The sequence below is a fragment of the Struthio camelus genome, chromosome 12 (genome assembly GCF_040807025.1).
Source record: "Struthio camelus isolate bStrCam1 chromosome 12, bStrCam1.hap1, whole genome shotgun sequence".
Taxonomy (NCBI): Eukaryota; Metazoa; Chordata; class Aves; order Struthioniformes; family Struthionidae; genus Struthio; species Struthio camelus.
Window position 1 is genome coordinate 8,661,753 of NC_090953.1, and position 18,349 is coordinate 8,680,101.

The window sequence follows — 18,349 nt, forward strand, 5'->3', positions numbered from 1 at the left end:
CACAGCAAGAGGCTCTGTATGGACAAAGTGGGGCAGCTGTCAAGTGGCTAAATGCATCTTTTTCAGCATAAGTTGTGTGTGTGTATGTGTTGTGTGTCTGTGTCTGTGTGTGTTTAATATATGACCGGCTTTTCATAAACTAGACTTAAACAAGAGCCCAGCAAAGTATATTTCAGAATATTTGACCAACTGTTAGGGTGGAAGAAACATATATCAACTTGACAAATGAAGACTTTCATTTTTAAATAAAGGAAACAACAGCATGGCACTGAGCCAGCATGTGTCCCTTCTTGTGTTTATGAAACAGTTCATGACTGATTTGATCAACAGCTCAAAGTCTGATTTGCCAAAACATTGTCTACCCTTATTCCAGAAGAGATCCAAAGAATGCAGAGGTCATGTGAATGCTCTGTGAGCCTAGGCTGGAAATGCAGAATGTATTTTCAAGCCTGAGTTAACACATTATTACAGGAGATCTCAGTGAGGTCCCTTTATTTGGTTTGATGAATGCCTTTATAAATGGTGCAGATTTCAGGGACCTGAAAACAGAGGTGGGAGCACCTGTAGGAGCATGCCTCACAGCCCTGGTCAGAAAGAACAGTGTTGTGAGAAAACATCCTGTATCACATACTGACACAGCATACCATGTATCTGCAGTAACCTATGATATACTAGCCCTATGGTCTTCCTTGGTCATCATGTTGCTGTAAAAATGAGCCATAGTATGTCCCCAAGCGAATGCTCCCCAGGCCATGCTACTGTGCAGCAACATAATGAAAGGAAGGATGGAGAGGGATGTCTCTGGAGAAACAAAACTCTGATTAAGCTTGCCTGTTCCCCTCTCTGCTCCAGGCAGAGCACTCAGTAAAACATCAGCTTCATATTAAACCGCAAGTAACACCTGCAATTTCTAGTGGTCCGTTTGTGACCAGGAAGATATTAACTTCCCGTTCAGTGTCAGCAGGAACCTTGATTCTGCTGATATTGATTCTGGTCCTACAGTTGCTGTGTTTAAGTCTTTTTTGGTCTAATTCTGCCTCAGCCTGTGAATTACTTCCAAATGTGATTTGGTGGGGGTTCAGATAAGAACATGCTGAATGCTGGTTTGGCGGGGATGGAACCAGTGGGTATGTGAAAATAGTTTAGGAAAATTTTGTTGCAATACATTAAATTCTTGTGTGGGTTTCCCACTTTTAATTTAAAGATCAATGATATTATGGTTGCTAGGCTCCTGGTAGATGAATTCTATCTTCTTCTCATCCCTTTGTTCACAAGGAAAATTCCCAAATTGTCTCACCCAGGGAGATTTTAAAATTTGTATCATTCTAATGCAATACTACAGCTGAAAGCATTTATATTTCTGTATAATGTTTCTGAGTGCAAGCCTGCAAATTTTATAGCTTTATGGCATCTCTGTAGATTTAGGCACAGAAACAAGGTTCTGTGGTTAAGATTTTTCTCAGTATCAGCTGATCCATGGTAATGGCTTCTACATACACTCATGAAAACTGAAATAATTGGATTGAGTGCTCTTTTAATGTAGGTAAAATGATCCTGAATTATCTCACCTTTACTATGGGCTAGAATTGTGTACTTGTATCTACTGGGGATCAAATGATATTTCTAATTTGTTTCTGTGTCTGACCACGGAGCTCAAAAGGAGAAAATTACTGGCCTGAGTTTGTGCAGCAGCCATAGAGAGCCCTGGGCTCCTGCCTTTGTGCTTGTAATCCCCTCTGTCCTCCCCTGGAGAACATTAACTTTGGCACTAGTAGGAAGCTGCAGTCATGAGATAGATTGATTTTCATTTTGTTTAAGGATTGCATAGACCTAAGGACGCAGGGGAAACAACAGTGACATCAATACAAACATTAACGAGCTAGTCTTCAAACTCAATTGACAGTGTAATATGAATGGAAGGGAAAATGTGTACACTCTACTGGGGGCATTTATCAGTGTGCAGGCCTCCTAATTTATTCAGCCTTTGTATGCTGAGATAGGGGACCCCCTATTCTTAGAAACTAATGACAAATTTGGAAATTCTTACAAAAATCCAGACAGAAATAGTGGCTATGAAATGATAAATAATTAGAGGACTCTGAGACCTACAGTTTATCAGCTTAGAATTTGATTTCAAGCAGTTTTGATGTAATCTTACATCCGTGTAAGCGTCACTGCCACTTTTGGGGTCTTTTGTAAGTTTTTTTGGATTGCTAATTATCCTGCTCATTGCATCTTGTCTTCAAATCCAATGCAAGTTCCAGAGCTTTCTGTTCTATGATGCAGGGCCATTAGCTTTCTTCTGATCTCTGAGCACAATCAAGATAACTACCTATTTTAAAGAATAGAAGATATTTCCCCCCCCACCCCCCAAGCTTTCCTGTTGGTGGTCTCTCCCTCCCAGTCTGAGATATTTGCAGTGAAATTTTGGCAATTGTTTCTAAACAATTTTTCTCTGCGCAGAAAAGAAGGATCAGATCATTGAGCTGTGGTAAGGGCTTTAGGGAAGATGGGGTCCTACGCTAGCGGCCACTGCTGTGCTCTAGGTAGGGCAACAAGCTGAATATTCATCAAGCCTGTTATGATACAACAGGGAGCAGAGATCATTGTGCGATAATCACGAAGCTGGTGTAGTGCAGGAGGGGTAGGGGGTTCTGATTGTGGGATGTACCGGGGGGATCCAGGGGATCCAGACTACCCGCAGCGAGGGTCTGTGCACATCTATCAGTCCTCACTGCCTTCTGACAATTCACATGGGGGAAATTAGTACTTCTACATAGCTCTACTGACAGGTACAATTGTCACAAGAAAGAGAACACAGAGACAATTCAGAAGAGCTCCTTTAAACTGCTTCTAATTAGCTCTTAAGTCATTTTTCCGTTAATGCATTAATTTGCCTAAGACTTAGTGTGCTAGCACTGCTCATAAAACCTATTACCACCTTCCTCCTTCCCAGCCCACTGGAGGATACTGTTCCTTTGGTCCTCTCTTCTCATTCCTTTGGTTCTCCCCCTCCTTATATAAAGAACTATTATTAGATTTTATTAAGTCCTGCTGATGTAAAAGAAACTCCAGAGCCTTGCCTGGAAGTCACTCATCAAGTGTTTTAACTCTTGGAGACATGTGAAAGCTATTTCAATCTGGTTTATTTTATAACTTGGTCATGCCATCCTGGGGCCCAGCTGGCTCGTGCAAGGAATGTTGTGCTTGCCTCACTTGTCCACACATTGCTGGGCTGAGATGGGGAGGATCTGGTTTAACATGGGGCAAAAACACTTAATCAGTGAAGGTTCTAAGGGATGTAAAGATTGTCAAGAGCCTTGTCAAGCATCGAGTGGTTTATTTTTCATTTAACTGCTTCTATTAGAGCAGTTAGAGTTTTAGCACCAACGACTGCTTCATCGATATCATCAAAAAAAAGTGTGTGTACATTGACTATCTAGTATGTCGCTTTCTGGTACTGAGTTCTGTAAGCGTCTGCCTTGTGCCTAGAGACAAAGGTTCATGTTACTGCCTCAAAAATATTTAATTGTTTATTCAAAGTGGAAGAGCTGTGACTAGAGGGGCTAAAAAGACCCACACCAGAATAATGCACACACTTGAGAATTAAAAGACTGAAATTAATGTCCCTAAATTAGAAAGATGAAGGTTAGATCTTATCTTCTGCTTATCAAGTAACTATCTCCACTGTCAGCCTATGGACCATCCTGGAGTGATGTCTCTCCGGACTAAAAGTGCCGTTCTGGCATTAGGAAAGATGAAACGAAGTCACTGCATCCCTGAAAAATTTTTTGCATTGGATTAATTAACATTTTTGCATGGAAAATCCTCATCTAGCCCTCTGCTCAACATCTACCTGCTGCATCTTGTTTATTAAGTCCTTTGATATCATTCAGCTGAAGAGAAATGCACACTCTGTGCCCTCCTAGGAATTTAATCTACAACTAGAATTGCACTGCAGGGTAGTTGGTGTATCAGGGAGAGAATTAGGCTCTGGGTTACGAATGGGTACATGAATCACTGCAATAGCCCCTGGAGCAAACTATCCCCCTAACAGCACTGGGGAATCACCTTGCAGAAGGAGACTGTGAGGCAAGCAGGTCTCTGGTCCTTTGCTTTGCTCCCTGGCCTTTGCTGCGCAGCAGCAGAGATGCCCCTCGGTGTGTGCTCAGCCCTCCGGTTCGCGTTGTGGGGTGCTGCGTGTAGCCTTCCCGGCTGTGACACTGTAGAAGTGGCCAGGCCAGCAAGCCAAAAAGTGCTGGTGAGCCTCAGCGAGTTTGCTCCATCTGTCCCCCATAGCGTGTGTATCTTCCGTTCACTGTCAGTGCTCGTTGAGACTGAGGGCATCTCTCTTGCTCACTCTCCCTTTGCCATGTCTCCGATTTCACTGGAACGGAGTCAAGCAGAGACGAGTCCACGCGGGGTCTGGAAAGGATCAGCAGGTCAGCTGGGAATGCCTGTCAGGCAGCCAGTGCGCTCCCTCCCTTCTCCCTGGCTTTCTTTGAGGTTTGTAGCTCTTCTGCTTTCTTGTTGCTATTGCCACCCTCCCCACACTCCCCCTGCTGCACACCAAGCACCCAGACCTTTCCTGAGCACTTTACTTAATCCCCAGGATTCTTTATATAGGAATTAATCTTCTCGTCACAGTGGGAGAGCTCGGAGGGAGGGGGTACATTTATCTCCTGCTGAGGTCTAGAGTTGCATTGCTGTGATTATCGGTGGTAGCAACGTGCATGTGTCTGGGGATCTGTGCTTAGCTTCTTCGTTTCTTAAACAGCACAGGGGCAACAGCAAGGCAAGTTGGCAGCTTTGCTTTCTAGCTGCATTGTGTCTGCTGCTAGAAGGGGAGTGTGAGTGGGGCGCAGCATGGCAGAACAAGAAGCCAGTGGCTTGCAAGTCCTTCTCTCCACCCTCCAGGTAAGAACAGCTTGAACTACTGAGAAAGGTGCTTGGGCTTGTTTTCCTCTTTAATTCACCAGCAGCAACTTGTTGGGCTGAGGTTGTTCATATGAGCTCCCTGCTGGCTTGTCTCTGACAGCATCAGAGTGCAGGATTGCTGCCCTGCACCTCCCACCCTAAAAAGCCTTTATGAAATGAAGTTTCACTATTCGGAGATGAACGCTGGCAATTACTGCTATGCATCAATCACCAAACCCAGTCTGAGGGCAGAGTCTCAGCTTCGGAGATGGCGTTGCATTCAGCAGGGGAGCGAGGGAGGTGTGAGGAATAGCCTGATTTACAATGAATGGAAGCTGACAGTACTGCCAGGCTGCGAGTTAGGAGAGCTGCCGCAACGCACAGCGTTACCCCCAGGGCTACGGGGAGGGAATAAACAAATCTATCTGGAAGCAGCAAGTTCCCCCCTGTCAAATTGCCTTTATCATGACCCCTAAGCACTCACAGGGAAGTGACAAAAACTCCCGAGGGCGAGATTGGCAAGGTGCTGGCGTTGTGTGTACTCAGTAAACGCTCCTGAGGAGCAGAGGGAAGTGAACTGTTCTGATCCAGGGTCATACTTCTGCTATAGGATTAAGAAGTATCTCTTCCCATGCGTGTAGGCAGTCTCCTCAGGTCTGTTTTTCGCCAGGGTGGATGCGCTCCTCCTGGTCTTGCAGGGTAAGATGTTTAAGCTGAGGTACCCTATGAAATGGGGTGTGTGTTTCAGGAGGGGAATCTGTGCTTTCATGAGCTATCGTTTTGTCGTGAGGTGTAAGTGGGAACTGCTTTGCCAAGACTTGCTTGCATAAAAGTAGCTTTTAAAGAATTACAGGAAAATTTCACTCATCTCTATCTTTCAGGGTGCCCTGACTCCCAGCACATGCAGCTATACTTAAGTGGGTCAGAGCCTAATAGAAGCACAAGTTTCAGGTAGTGTGTACTGCATGGAGAGTTTCACATCCAAGGCAGTAGCATCCTCTAACTACTGTTTGTGTCTGCCAGACCCTCACATTACCAGAAGCCACAGAAACAGAATATCAGGGATAGGGCCTGACTTAGCCACCTGTGTCAGCCCAAGGATTTATGTCTCCCTGCCCTGGGTCTCTGAAGACATCTGTGACCAGTGACAAGTGTTTAGAAAAGGCTATAAAACCCCATGATACATAATTGGCTTCTGAAGTATAGTGTGGGCTGATCAGCCTTGATATTTTTTTCCAAGCTTATATAACCGTCAATGGCTTTTATTTTTCATATCATTGTTAAGCCCTGCTTTGTCCTCCATGACACCCTGTGGCAGTGAGTTCTGCAAGTAAACTGGCATTTTGGGGAAAATTATTTTAACATCCCTTCTTTTAGCCATGTAACTTGCCTGTCCCTATGTTCTTGCAGCTTATTTCACATACGTTTTGTACTAGATTGTGTCTTTGCAATATCTGATTTACTGTTCTCCCCCTATCACTTCAGCTAATTGAGAGCTGCATGTACATTTTTTCTATTTTTTCTTATACTCTCTCATATTAACAGTCCTGATGCTCTCTGAATAACTGGGAACACAGCTGGACAAGGCCCAGGATTAAACTGGGAGCTGTAGCTTAAGATTAAGTACAAGCCCCTTGCTACAAGTTTCATGTATAAAAATTCTGTATTCACTTGCAGACAACCCATAGGCTTTCCTATTACATTCTCAGTATGATATAGAGTTTTGGGTGCTAGTGGACAGTATAGTAAGTTGTTGATGAGAATTACAACTCTGGTATGTTCTGATTCCCCCCTTGCCCCACCTCCAGCCAAAACATACCAGCATGACTCTGCGATGCCATCACCTAATTCCACTCCAAAAATTTGGTGATAAAAAAGATGTTTACTTCAACTTGAAATAGTTGGAAAATACTGGCCTGGGAAATAATAACTTTTGTTGATGTTTGAATTTGCTGATAATAACTCCCCACACTTTGTTATTTTCTGCAGTAGTTGCCCAAAACACAGTCAGTTTGTTTTTGTGTCCTGCTGAATTGTCAGTGCTGCTTCATGCTGTCTTATTAGGCATGAAGAACACCTCTGCTGCATACAGCAGGCTATCCTGCAGGATACTGTTGTGTATTTTCCATCTATTGTAGCACACAAGACTGCTTTGTACACAGAAAGCTTTCAGCTGAGGAATCGGGGAGTGCTCAGCCACTAAGTCAGCCTTTATGAACCTCAGAGTAAAAGCATTCTTTCTCCTTCAGTCACTCATTGAAGGACAGATTTCCCCCTCGGTTCCAAGCTCTGCTACAGATTATTATTCTCGACTTGAACGATGTCCACACCTGAGATAAACTCTATCACCTGCAGCCCGAGGAAATGATCCGTCCCGTCTTCTTCCTGCATAGACTCTTCTACTTCTAGTCTTACAACTTGACTTTGGTAAAGATGGTATCATTCAGACCAAAAAACCAAACAATTTGCACTTTGTAACAGAGTTCCTATTTCAGTCAAGGGAAGAAATATATTTTGTTTCTGAGTTCTTCAAAACTGTTCTCAGTGCAACAAGGGAGCATGATCCTCCAAGGACAGCTCAAGCCCATGAAAGCACAATGTATTACAGACGTTCTAAAAAGTGACAAGGTGAAAAGCAAAAACTGCTTCAAAGTGCAGCTGCATTTTGTCACCAAAACGTCACTGCAGGAAGGACATGACATTTCAGATCCTTAGGTACAAAGTGCTTCATTGCTTACAAGGTGTAGCTTTAAAACGTGAATTTCAGATATGAGAAAAACCTTTCCCTGCCTCACAGATTTTGTGTCATTTTTGTACAGCCAAGCTCTGATGAGTTCACTCCAGTTTCTCATCTTGCTTTTTACTCTGTTACCTTCTTCTTTGTTATCTCTTCTTGACTCTCCCCATATGAAGTGCTACTACAACTATCACCTCGTGTTCCTCTTGCTTGGGTGGTGTCACTCCATTGTGTTTCTGTCTCTTACTACATTACATCCTACCTCCTCGACTCATGCCCACCCGGACTCTGTCTTCACACACAGACAGTGCAGTACCTATTCCAAGCTTGGGATAGGTTAGCACTCTTCACCCTACTCTCTGGCAAAACAAGCATCCTCCCCATCTACAGTTTGTGACTGGGGAAAAAAAATCTGGCATCCCATTTTACAGACAGCCTCCCTAATGCCAAATCCTAGAGAGATTTGGAATTAGATCTCGCTTTCATTTTAATGCCAGGAGGAATTCTCTGGGCATTAGTTAAGGAAGCTAATAATAGCTAAGCAGAATAATAGAAAATTGGAGCCATTATCCTGATGTTATGATGTCCCGGACTGTTGAATCACTTGAGATTTTAGAGGGTCCTAGTTCCTGCTCCTGGTTGTGCTGGCCCTCCTTTCACTCCCTCCTTTAACTGGTTAGCTAAATAAGAAGCATGCTGATTTTTCCGCTGCTTTCTCCCCACTTTTTTCTTTGCTTGTTAGATCCAGGCATGAGCCTTGGTTACCACCGAGAACATCTCCTTATTCCATGGCAGTGTACATTGTGTTGCCTGAGGAGTCCCACGTTTCCCGCTGGCTCTCAGCATGGTGTTCACATGCTTCCCAAAGCCACATCCTCTGTGCACATATGCTGCTAGGTTGGCAACCCTTGGGACTGTTGGCAGATCTTTGGCTCAAACTTTGTCCTACTGTGTTGGACTGTGAAGGTTCCCAAATGCTATGATTCAAAAGTAAAGAGGTGAAAATCTTACATATTGATGGAGGATGTGGTTTGTGCGAATGGGCTCCTGTCTGCATGACGGTGGGGCCAGCAGGGAGCAGATACAGGATCCCCTGTTTACTAACTTGAACCCCTCTACTCCTTTGCGCTGCCTCTAGGGTTGTTTTGTTGGCTGTCTGATAGGGCGGTTCTATTGTTATCCTAAAGTCAAGTGGGAAGACATCTGTGCTGCTCCAGTGACAATGAATATAAATGCATTTTGAAAAATGCTTTTGTCTGCTTTGCATCCTTGCACTTATCCTGTTGGCAGAGCTCACAGGATTCCTGGATTTGGGCAAAGTAGATGCAAAATCTCAATAAATGCTGAGAAAGCGGAACTCCCACTGGTTTGGAGAGCAGGTGAAGGAGTTCAGAGTTTGTATCTCTGTTTTTCTAAGGCTGCCTGGCAGGTAGGGCTTAGTGGAATACTCTTAGAAGTAAGAAAAACCAGAACTCAAAACCAGATGGCCACTTTCATGCGGTTCATTAACTGAGTTTGTTGTTGAGATTGCCATATCAAAAATGAACAGCAGCCTGTACTTAGTGTTGTCCCATTTTTTACAAAAAGTATTCTAGCTTTGGAGCACCTAAAATAGGTGCAGTTAGCTCAATGAGATACTGGGGCTTCAGGGGACAACCCATCAGTGGAAAACGCCTCTTAAGCTGCTCATGTCTGTTTTCTGGTTTAACTGTAGAAGAAAAGGAATAGTTCTTTGCAAACAATCCTATGGAGATAGTCCAGACCCCCACCCCAGCTTTCAGGGTCACCACTTGTTCTTCCCACCTCAACTGTTATCTTATCCCTGTCCAAAGAGAACTTAAAGATAAACGAGAGCTCATCTCAACAATTCCTGGCTTACCACCACAGGGCATGGCTAAACAACAGGAGGCCCTGCATCTACTTTGCGAAAAGGAGGCTAGCATCTGTACATCAGCTCCAAATTCCTGCCAGGCCGTGGAAGAAATATTGAGATTTGGCACTCTTGCAGATCAGTGCAGAACACTAAAGACCCTAGGAGAAATTTGAGGCACGTTCTGGAATCTATTGAAACCCTTCCACCAGCTGAACTGGGACCAGCGTTTTGCTCTGTCCCCAGGCTGGCTGCAGCTGTTCTCTGAGCACGCTGCCAGAGCCCCTGCAAATGCCTCCACTTGGGATATCCAGAGTTTCCTGTGGTGACATTAATGAGGATCCAAGGCCTCAGAGTGCAAAAATCACCCAGAGAAGGATCAGAGCAGCAGCTACAGGTGGGCTGAGCAAGAGCGTGTTGTAGTATAGCCCTGAAAAGTCTCTCATTTCCTGGAGACCACCTGCCTCCTTTACTTGAGAAATATGAAGGTACATGGCAAATGAGACAGAGGAAAGACTATGAAGCAGGATAGCCTTGTAGTTAAATCAGCTGAATACAGGTCTGGAGGGAGAAACAGATTATAACCCTCTGCATCTGAGTTAATCATATGTAAAATGCGGCTAGCAAGCCCACCTTGCCTCATGCAGGTGTTTGAGAAGATCAGGCCATGAATGTTTGCAAAAGAAATCTGTGGTGATGACACAGGAAAAGACCCAGGAGTGAAATAGTAATTCTGTTTCAGTGAGGGGCTTGGATGCTGCACAATAAATAACGCACAGAGCCATATGCTAAATGATGAGGACAAAAAGCTAAAGGGGGTGATATTCCAGGCAGCAGGCACCATTCACTTGAAAGCAGGGGTTTTATGGAATAAAGCAAGTTATCATGTAATTAAAAAAAAAAAAAATGCAGACACTCCAGGGGGTCAAATGAAACTACATGAACACTTTAAAACTTGTGCATCCTAGCTGCTGAACGCCTGACTTCGCACTGTTTAACTTACACTATTTGGATGCAACATAGTGTTACATTAGATCATGTCAAATATATTGCATATTTATATATTATATTGTATAGTTTATGGACAATTGTGCAATATTATGGACACAAGCACATACACATATATATGTAAACTACATTATGTAAGAAAGGATATGCTTTCACTTGTAATACTTTTCAGATACAGTATAACCATATATTCAAATGCATCTGCCTATCTATTCATAAGCCAAGAACAACTATTGGAATTTGTCTACCTTACACAGGTGTTTTGTTTACTTAACGATATCTTTGTGTATCACATCAACAGTATTTTTATGTCAATGGAAAATTTCAGCCTTCTCCTTTCCTTGGGCTTCAATAGTTTCACTCTGTGAGATATCTAAAAGGAAATGTTTTCACACAAAGAAACATTTGCTTGAATAGATTTATAGTGCTTGTGTTTCTTTATATAACATAATCTTATTTTCAGTATATTATGCTGTATTTTGTTGTAATGGTTTAGACATCCTTTCATGATATTCTTCTGTCCAATGCATTGGTCCTGTCCTTTTGCCTTTATCTATAATGGGAGAAAATGTCTGTGGTAGAAAATATATTCACAGACATTGTTAACTTAAAGCTCACTACATGACTTTTAACAGAGTGCAAGGAAGTGGGCTGCATTTAAAAATGTGTGGGTTAACTTTAGAAGTCTTTTCTAACACCAGCAGAAAAGTTCACTGATGTGTGTTAACAGGAGGAAAAACATTTCTAAAATATATTGGGGATTTAAAAGATAGGTAGGGATTTCACGTCACTAATCTGGAATAGCCGAGTTGAAGATTGTCCCTGGAGTTGTTGCTATCATAAGAACATTGCCACTGTGTGGACATTACTGCTTGTGCTGGGACAGAAACTACAGCATTTGTCATCATTGTACTCTAGGGAAGTGCAGGCAAAAGCTCATCTTTTTTTCAGGACTCCAGCAGGAGAGCGTGCAGAGTCAAAGGGAAGTGCAAAACTAAGGTGGTGTTAACAGAAGCACCTGGTGGAATAAGCGAGGCTTGTGGGGAGATGTGGCCCTTTCCTGTGTATGTAAGAGTTGATGTATGGAGGACATCCACGCTTCCACGCTCAGACTTCCACGCTTCTTTGAAAGTCCTAAATCAGCAGACATATTATGTGCCTACACATGTCATTGGGCTCTGCCAGACTCCAGCCCCATGACTACATTCTTCTCACCAGACCAGGATATAAAATAATTCCCTATTGACTTTCTCTGTTCTTTTAATAAGCACTTGTCTCACAGATAGTCTATTTGCACCTGTTTGCCTACAGGGCCTGATGGGCTATAGAATAGAAGTGTTGATCCATGTGCTGAAGCCTTCCTGCATGCCAGGCTCCCTGTTCATCTCTGTGGGAAAGGATGAGGGGCTGTGATTCTTGGGCAGAGCAGGCTGATTTCTGTCTCCAGAGACTGTAGGGTTGAGCCAGGGAAGTGATGGGACGTGCTCCTTGAGAGGGATCTACAACCTTCTCCATGGAGATCGAGAAAAACCCAAGGCAATCTCACCAGGCAATCTCCCTTCTCCTCATTAAGAAAACCAAGTTTGCTGCAGATGGTGGCGAATGAGTGTTAGGGGGAAATCATAGGGTATGCACTATACAAGCGTAGGCGCAAATGTTCAGCTCAGCTAACATACTGCTTGGTCAGCAATGCCTGGTATATATGCATCAAAGTGCACTGTTGTGCTGCAATTTCAGAAGACATGGTTTAATTGGAGATGGTCTTCAACTAAGAACATGGATAGAAACATCCTCAAATATTTGTGGATAATGTTTGTTTTCATCAAAAAAACGCTTTTTATATCATTTTGTGAAAAGCTGACCCAAAGATACTTTTATTATTTGTGTGCAGATTCACATCTTCCAGAATTGGGTAACCTTTTGCATTTTCATATAGAGAAGACAATTTATCTTAGCATGTTTTTGGAAATGAAGGTGTAATGTGATGAAGAATGTCCTTTAAAATACAAGAAAGATGGTCATTCTCCTTCACAGGTCGGTGAAAAAACAACCAATTCGTATCCATGACTTTTCGTATCCATGACCTAGTAGTTCCTGTTGATTTATAGCTTTTTTTTTTTGGGGGGGTGGGGAGTGGAGACCACCATCCTAGAAGGAAATTAAAGTTTCGGGAGTCAATAATTTGTAATCGATTTCATAATTAGATGTCTTCTAGAGAGGACAAAGATAACATAGCAGAGACCCTTCTGCCCGTCAGCACTATTAAGCTACACAGAAGAGAATGCGTGTGTTAGACCTGCTATTGACTGGTAGAATAACACCTGCTTGACAAGAAATTCTCTGGGCAAAGCAAAGCCTACATCCCTTAAGGGTTTACAGAACAAGGCGGGTTTTTTTTTTCTTCCCCAGTGGTCTTTTCTCCAGAAAGAAAACAGCATGGTGTTTCAAAAGGTGCTGTAGGTTGAAGTGGAATTAATGAGAATAGCAAAACTTTTATGATGATTCTTATTAAAAAATTGAGTAATGCTGACAAGGAAGAGTACTGCGGGAGAAATAACCACTCTACCAAAGAATCTTGGCTTTTTTCCCCTTTCAGCAAGGGATGCTTTGAAAGCAAAGCATGTATTTTTCTGACAGACTAGAGCCATGGAGGCACCACAGCACTCTGTTTCACTGCAGTCAACTACTGAGAAGTCTTTTGTGCACATTAATTGTCAGTGCAATTTAGAGGCAGAGGCTTCCCATTGGGACCCATGTGAATTTGGTCCCTGCAGTAAATGGAGACAGATTCTTCTTCTCTGGACCCATCTGCTCCACCACAGTGCTCTGTTGCCTATTCCTTTCCTTTCAACAGAGAGAATGATGGTGCACTGATGCCTAAAGCAGGATTCCCGGCCTTTATTCACAGGACTGTTACAAACTCCCCCTTTATCAAACTCATTTAATGTCTGTGCCTCCAGATTTCTCCATTTGTACAGTAAATGGAGATAAAACTCAGCCACCTAGTTCGGGCGTAGGGAGTCTTAGTTCAAATTGTTTCCCTAATCACAGGGTGTAGCAACTTACTCCATGAACACACCATGCTCATGAAGCCTGGGTGAAATCAGTGCGATTCTGTCATTCTTCTTTAAACTCTTTTTAATGAGATTCCTTCTGGAAGGCCAAAGAGGTAGATTTACAATGAAGACAGATAAAGTTGGCTTTCCATTTTGTTCAGGATTTACTTGGCAAACAGGCCTGTGGCAGAGAGACACAGAGACAGAGATCCTTCCATAAGCAGTCTGCTTGGCATACTGAATGCCCACCTGTCCGCACTGCAAAGGAGGGGAGGAGGGAGAATGGTCCACCTGACCTTTCCCTACGATTAAAATGCTGATCTGATGAAGTCAGAGGAACAAACTGAACTGCTTTTTCAACCCTTGATTTTTCCAGGAATAAATCAGCACCATCCACATGGAGATAGCTTCTGAAGGGGCTCAGGGAAAGAAGCACTATTACCCTAATTTATCTGACCTCGTCTTTGGGAAAGCCTCCACACTTGGGTGGCCCTTTGCCCCATGCTAAAATTCTTGAAGCAGGAGAGAGAGCTTGAGCTGCCAAACAAGAAAGAGAATATGTGCTGGCTCTGTATTTCTTTGACAATCTCCCTTCCAATAGCGATCAGGTCATTTGATCTCCCCATAATGCAAAGGGATTTCAAGGGGACAGCTGGAAGCAGAGATGCATTAAAAATGACTTGCCCTCTGAGAGGAAAACCATACTTATTAGTGGTTTGTTCCAAAAGCGCCCACAGTGGAAGCTCTGTCTCAGTGACTACAAACTCTGGAGGGTTTTATCTAAAAGTTGGTTGTTAGAATGGCTGGCGGATCAAACAGATGGATGTGTTCCTAACTGAGTTACCTTGCTTACGTCCCAAAAAAGCCTATGGAGCACTGTTACACCAACAGGTCTCCTTGACAACACACTCAAATAAAACAAGACACCACTGCTCCTTAGTTGTGGTCTCTCCACCCTGGTGATGGATTTAGGACCAGGGGTAGACTGAAGAACCAGAACAAACCTCCTACTGGGTATTCTCTGAAGAACTCACCTTTCTCCCGGAGATCAGCCCACTGTTCCATCAAGACTGCATTTCTCAGACCTCAGTGAGACATGGGTGCTATAAAGAGCTCAGAGGTCTCTTTCCCCATTGCTGTAGCAGCAGCACAGGAGTAAATAGCTCCTGTCAAAGGTCCCCTTGTTTCACAAGTCATATGCCATTATGTGCTCGGCCTGCTCCCATGTGAGAGTGTCTCAGGACAGACTCTGAAGGAGGCTGTTTCTGCAGCCTCTTCTTTGGCCATGATTTCTCAGAAAGGGCTATCCCCTCAGCTGACCGTCTGCCTCACTCTCGGGCATGCTCGTGCTGTAGGAGTACGTGCCAAACCTCATGGCATTCAGTTCAGTGAACTCTGTATAGGATCTCAGAAGAATGAAGCTAAATGTGGAGAATGGTACATCAGTGGACACTGTGCTCTTTGCCTTTTGGATCAGGATGTACTGGGCCAATGCAGTCCCTCACACTCCCATGGGCAAAGCAAGCGCCAAACTTTGCTCAGCTATAGAAGCACCATCGTCTTACCAGTAAGGAGTAAGGGCTCGCCTTCATCTCCCCCTTTGCAATGTCCTGATCCACATCAGCCTAGATCACAGCTCAGGAGTGTCAGAAAGGACAGTGAACCTATATTTTTAAATTTAACTCCTGTCACGTTTTCCTAGAGCACAAACACAGCAGTGAGCTCATTCACAGAGCTAGTAAAATGCCTTTTACCTTGACTAACCAGTACTCAAGTTTCCAAGTACTTCTGAGCTACTGAACTGATATAATGGGGCTGAATAAAGCCCCAAACATGCCTTTCTTTCACATGATAACACTGGCTTATTGTTGCTGGATGTCTTGTGCAGAACTTAGACTAAAAATAATAAAAAGCTTTGCTACCTTCTGGATGGAAAGCGACATATCCCAGTCATATCTTTTAAAAACTTGGCAGCCTTTTCAGAGAGCTGAGGATTTGCTTTTAAAAGATTGCTGTTAAAATCTAGACAGATAGGTCTCATCAATGCAGTCAGACAGGTGTTCTGCTTTACATTACTAGTAATAATACTTTGAATCATTAAGAATTTCAAAACAGAGTTAGCTATTCATTATGGATGCCGAGTTTCGTTTGCTGTTTGATTTTTCACTTAGGCTGGATGGGAAAAACAGGTTCATCATTTTCTCTTTCAGAGTCTATCTCCTAAGAAAATAACCCAGGGCTAACAATAGTTATTAGCTATTTGTCTCCAGTACCCATACCTCAGTCATCATTATTAAGTGTTGACTGATTAAAAGCATTTTCATTGCTGTTCTAGGAAGCATTTCTGAAAGTGGGATAGATTGACATGCATGGATACTTATCTCAGCAAGAGAAAGGACCGGAGTCAGTCTAAACCAGAATGCACCTTATAGTGTTTCTTTTCCTCAGCCTGTAAAGGTCGATGTCAGACTAATGTGTAACAAATGGGAGTTTTAGCACTGGAATATAGAGAGAAGCCCAATGCAGCATTATCCTAGGCAAGAGCCAGGGCAGATTGAGAGTAGATGTGGGGACTCCTGTGGCTTTATCTTGCTTAGCCTGAGCAGGAGCATCAGAGAGAAGGCCAGATTTGCAGCATCTTCATTATGGCTATTTATTTCCACCCGCGCATGCTCATGTTTGCTGTGGCATGACACAACCGGGGATTAAAGAAGCCTGCTGTCAGCTTAAAATCTATGGTTTTACTAACAAGCAAGTACATCTGGAATTTTTCCGAGGGTCTTCAGGGCTCACTTGGTCTTAGACAAATTGCCATTGCTTGAAAAAATTTTCTTAAATTCACAAATTTTCTTTATCACAAATCCACTTCTTTGAAAGACACAGTGTTGTCTGGAGTTACCTCCATAAAGTCTTGTGAACAAAGACTGTAGCATGTTTCATGCTGCTCTTCCATCATTAGCAGAGGAAAGAGAACAACAGCTGAACGGAAAAATAGATCCCTCCCTATTAAGTTGAGTCTCAGGTATGCTAAGTAGCTGCAACAGAGCAGCATTTGAATGAAACATAATATTTTAAAATATTTCAGTAACAGCTAAAGGAATAAAAAGTATTGCAATAAATCCAAGAAACACCAATAAATAGTAGGTGCTAACATTCATATAGAGATCTTTGTGCAAGAAGAGTTAACGCTATACAAAAAATTACTAAGAAAGCGTGAAAGACGTGCTAGGATAATTTTGGCATTAAAATAGAAATAGATGGAAAAAAAAAGGAAAAAGGTGAATGAAATAACATTAAATCCAGTCAACATCTTCAGGTGTCATAGGCAACTCATTGTGAAATAAGAGGTAAAACGTAAAAGAATTTATCTGCAGTACTAATTAGGGAAAGAACATTAGAAATATTCAAAGGGAAGTCTGAAAGCCCTTTGCAGAATATTGCTTGTTTTGATTTATCCAAGAGTTTCCTGATTCTTTTAACACTTCCAATTTGACAGAAGCATTTTAAGGTTATATAATAATGTGTTTTACCACCAGTTCTACATAATAAAGTAATTGCTCTATTAGAGATGCATTAGTGAGAGGAGGAAGTGACACAAAGGAACTTTGTATCAGAAGGAACTTTTGCACAAGGACAATTCTTTTTTTAAGAAGATAAAGAGAACTTTGGCATGAAAAAAGAAAGGAAAAAAAAAGCAATTTACTTTACCAAAAGGATTCAAGAAATTGCAGTCTATCAAGGCATAATTGCTGGAGATAGCTGGATTTGAACATATTTTACTAGTGGCACAGACATGATGAACAACCTCACCTCTGAAATTAGGTGAAATGCCTTGGAGTCTTTGTGACACAGCAGCTAAAAATCACTCCTTGGAGATGGGTCAGGTCATGGTCTATGTGTCTCTTAATTCCTGTATTGTTGTTGTTGTTGTTGTTGTTGTTGTTACTGAATTATGTGTTGCACCTCTCTTGTCCAGGCCTTGGGCACAAGCCAATATCACTCTTCATAAATTGGGCTAGAACCCCCCGGGTGCTGAGCAGCATTTTTTCTCCCAGGTGTGCCATTAGGACTCATTGCAGGGGACAGTCCTTTTCTGCTGCACATATATCTGGAAAGCTGGGAAAATAAGACTGCTCTCAGGGGAGGAAATCTTTGAAAACCCTACAAATGAAATAGAAGTAAGCACATGATTGAGAACTGCAACACCTTTGTGCAGAAAGTCTTTCTACTTCATTTTATCGGAATAGATAGCTGGGCTTTGCCCCGGCTTTGCCATTGATTCACTTCAGTCTTACTTCCATTTTTCCATCAGGAAAATAAGGGACAATGAATCTTCTTGATGAAGGATGGGATGGGGCAAGTCTTAATTAATTTGTGAAGAAATCTGTGATCCTGTGATGAAAGGTGCTATGTTAGTGCAATTTATTGCATTAAATATAGTAAGATTCCTTGGCACAGATGATTTCCACCATGTTATTTACCAAGTTATTTTGGCTAGAGATCAGCTCAGGCCAAGCTGTTGCATCTCAACACCCTCAGTGTTTTGAAGACATTTAGATCTAAGTTTGGAGTTTGCCCATCTCTACCTTGAAGTAATTCCGTCCCACAGACTGTAGCACGCCATCCTTCCAGAACAAGCCCTAAAGCTCAATGAATCCCTGTGCAATAACATGAAAGAATTCTGCTTTGAGGCACTACCTCTGCCCAGTCGCCTGGAAAAGTTGCCATCCATTGTGAACTGTATGTAGTCATTATACCTAG

General features: G+C 42.7%; 1 protein-coding gene across 1 annotated transcript in view; it reads left to right on the plus strand.

Moving 5' to 3' along the window:
* The first annotated feature begins 4,698 nt into the window (after positions 1 to 4,698).
* Positions 4,699 to 18,349, plus strand: part of AGBL1 (AGBL carboxypeptidase 1) — a 297,138-nt gene continuing 283,487 nt past the window's right edge. Inside the window, exon 1 of the mRNA XM_068958765.1 lies at positions 4,699 to 4,917. Coding sequence (XP_068814866.1) covers positions 4,867 to 4,917 — 51 coding nt within the window. The 5' untranslated portion in view covers positions 4,699 to 4,866. The remainder of the gene's footprint in view (positions 4,918 to 18,349) is intronic.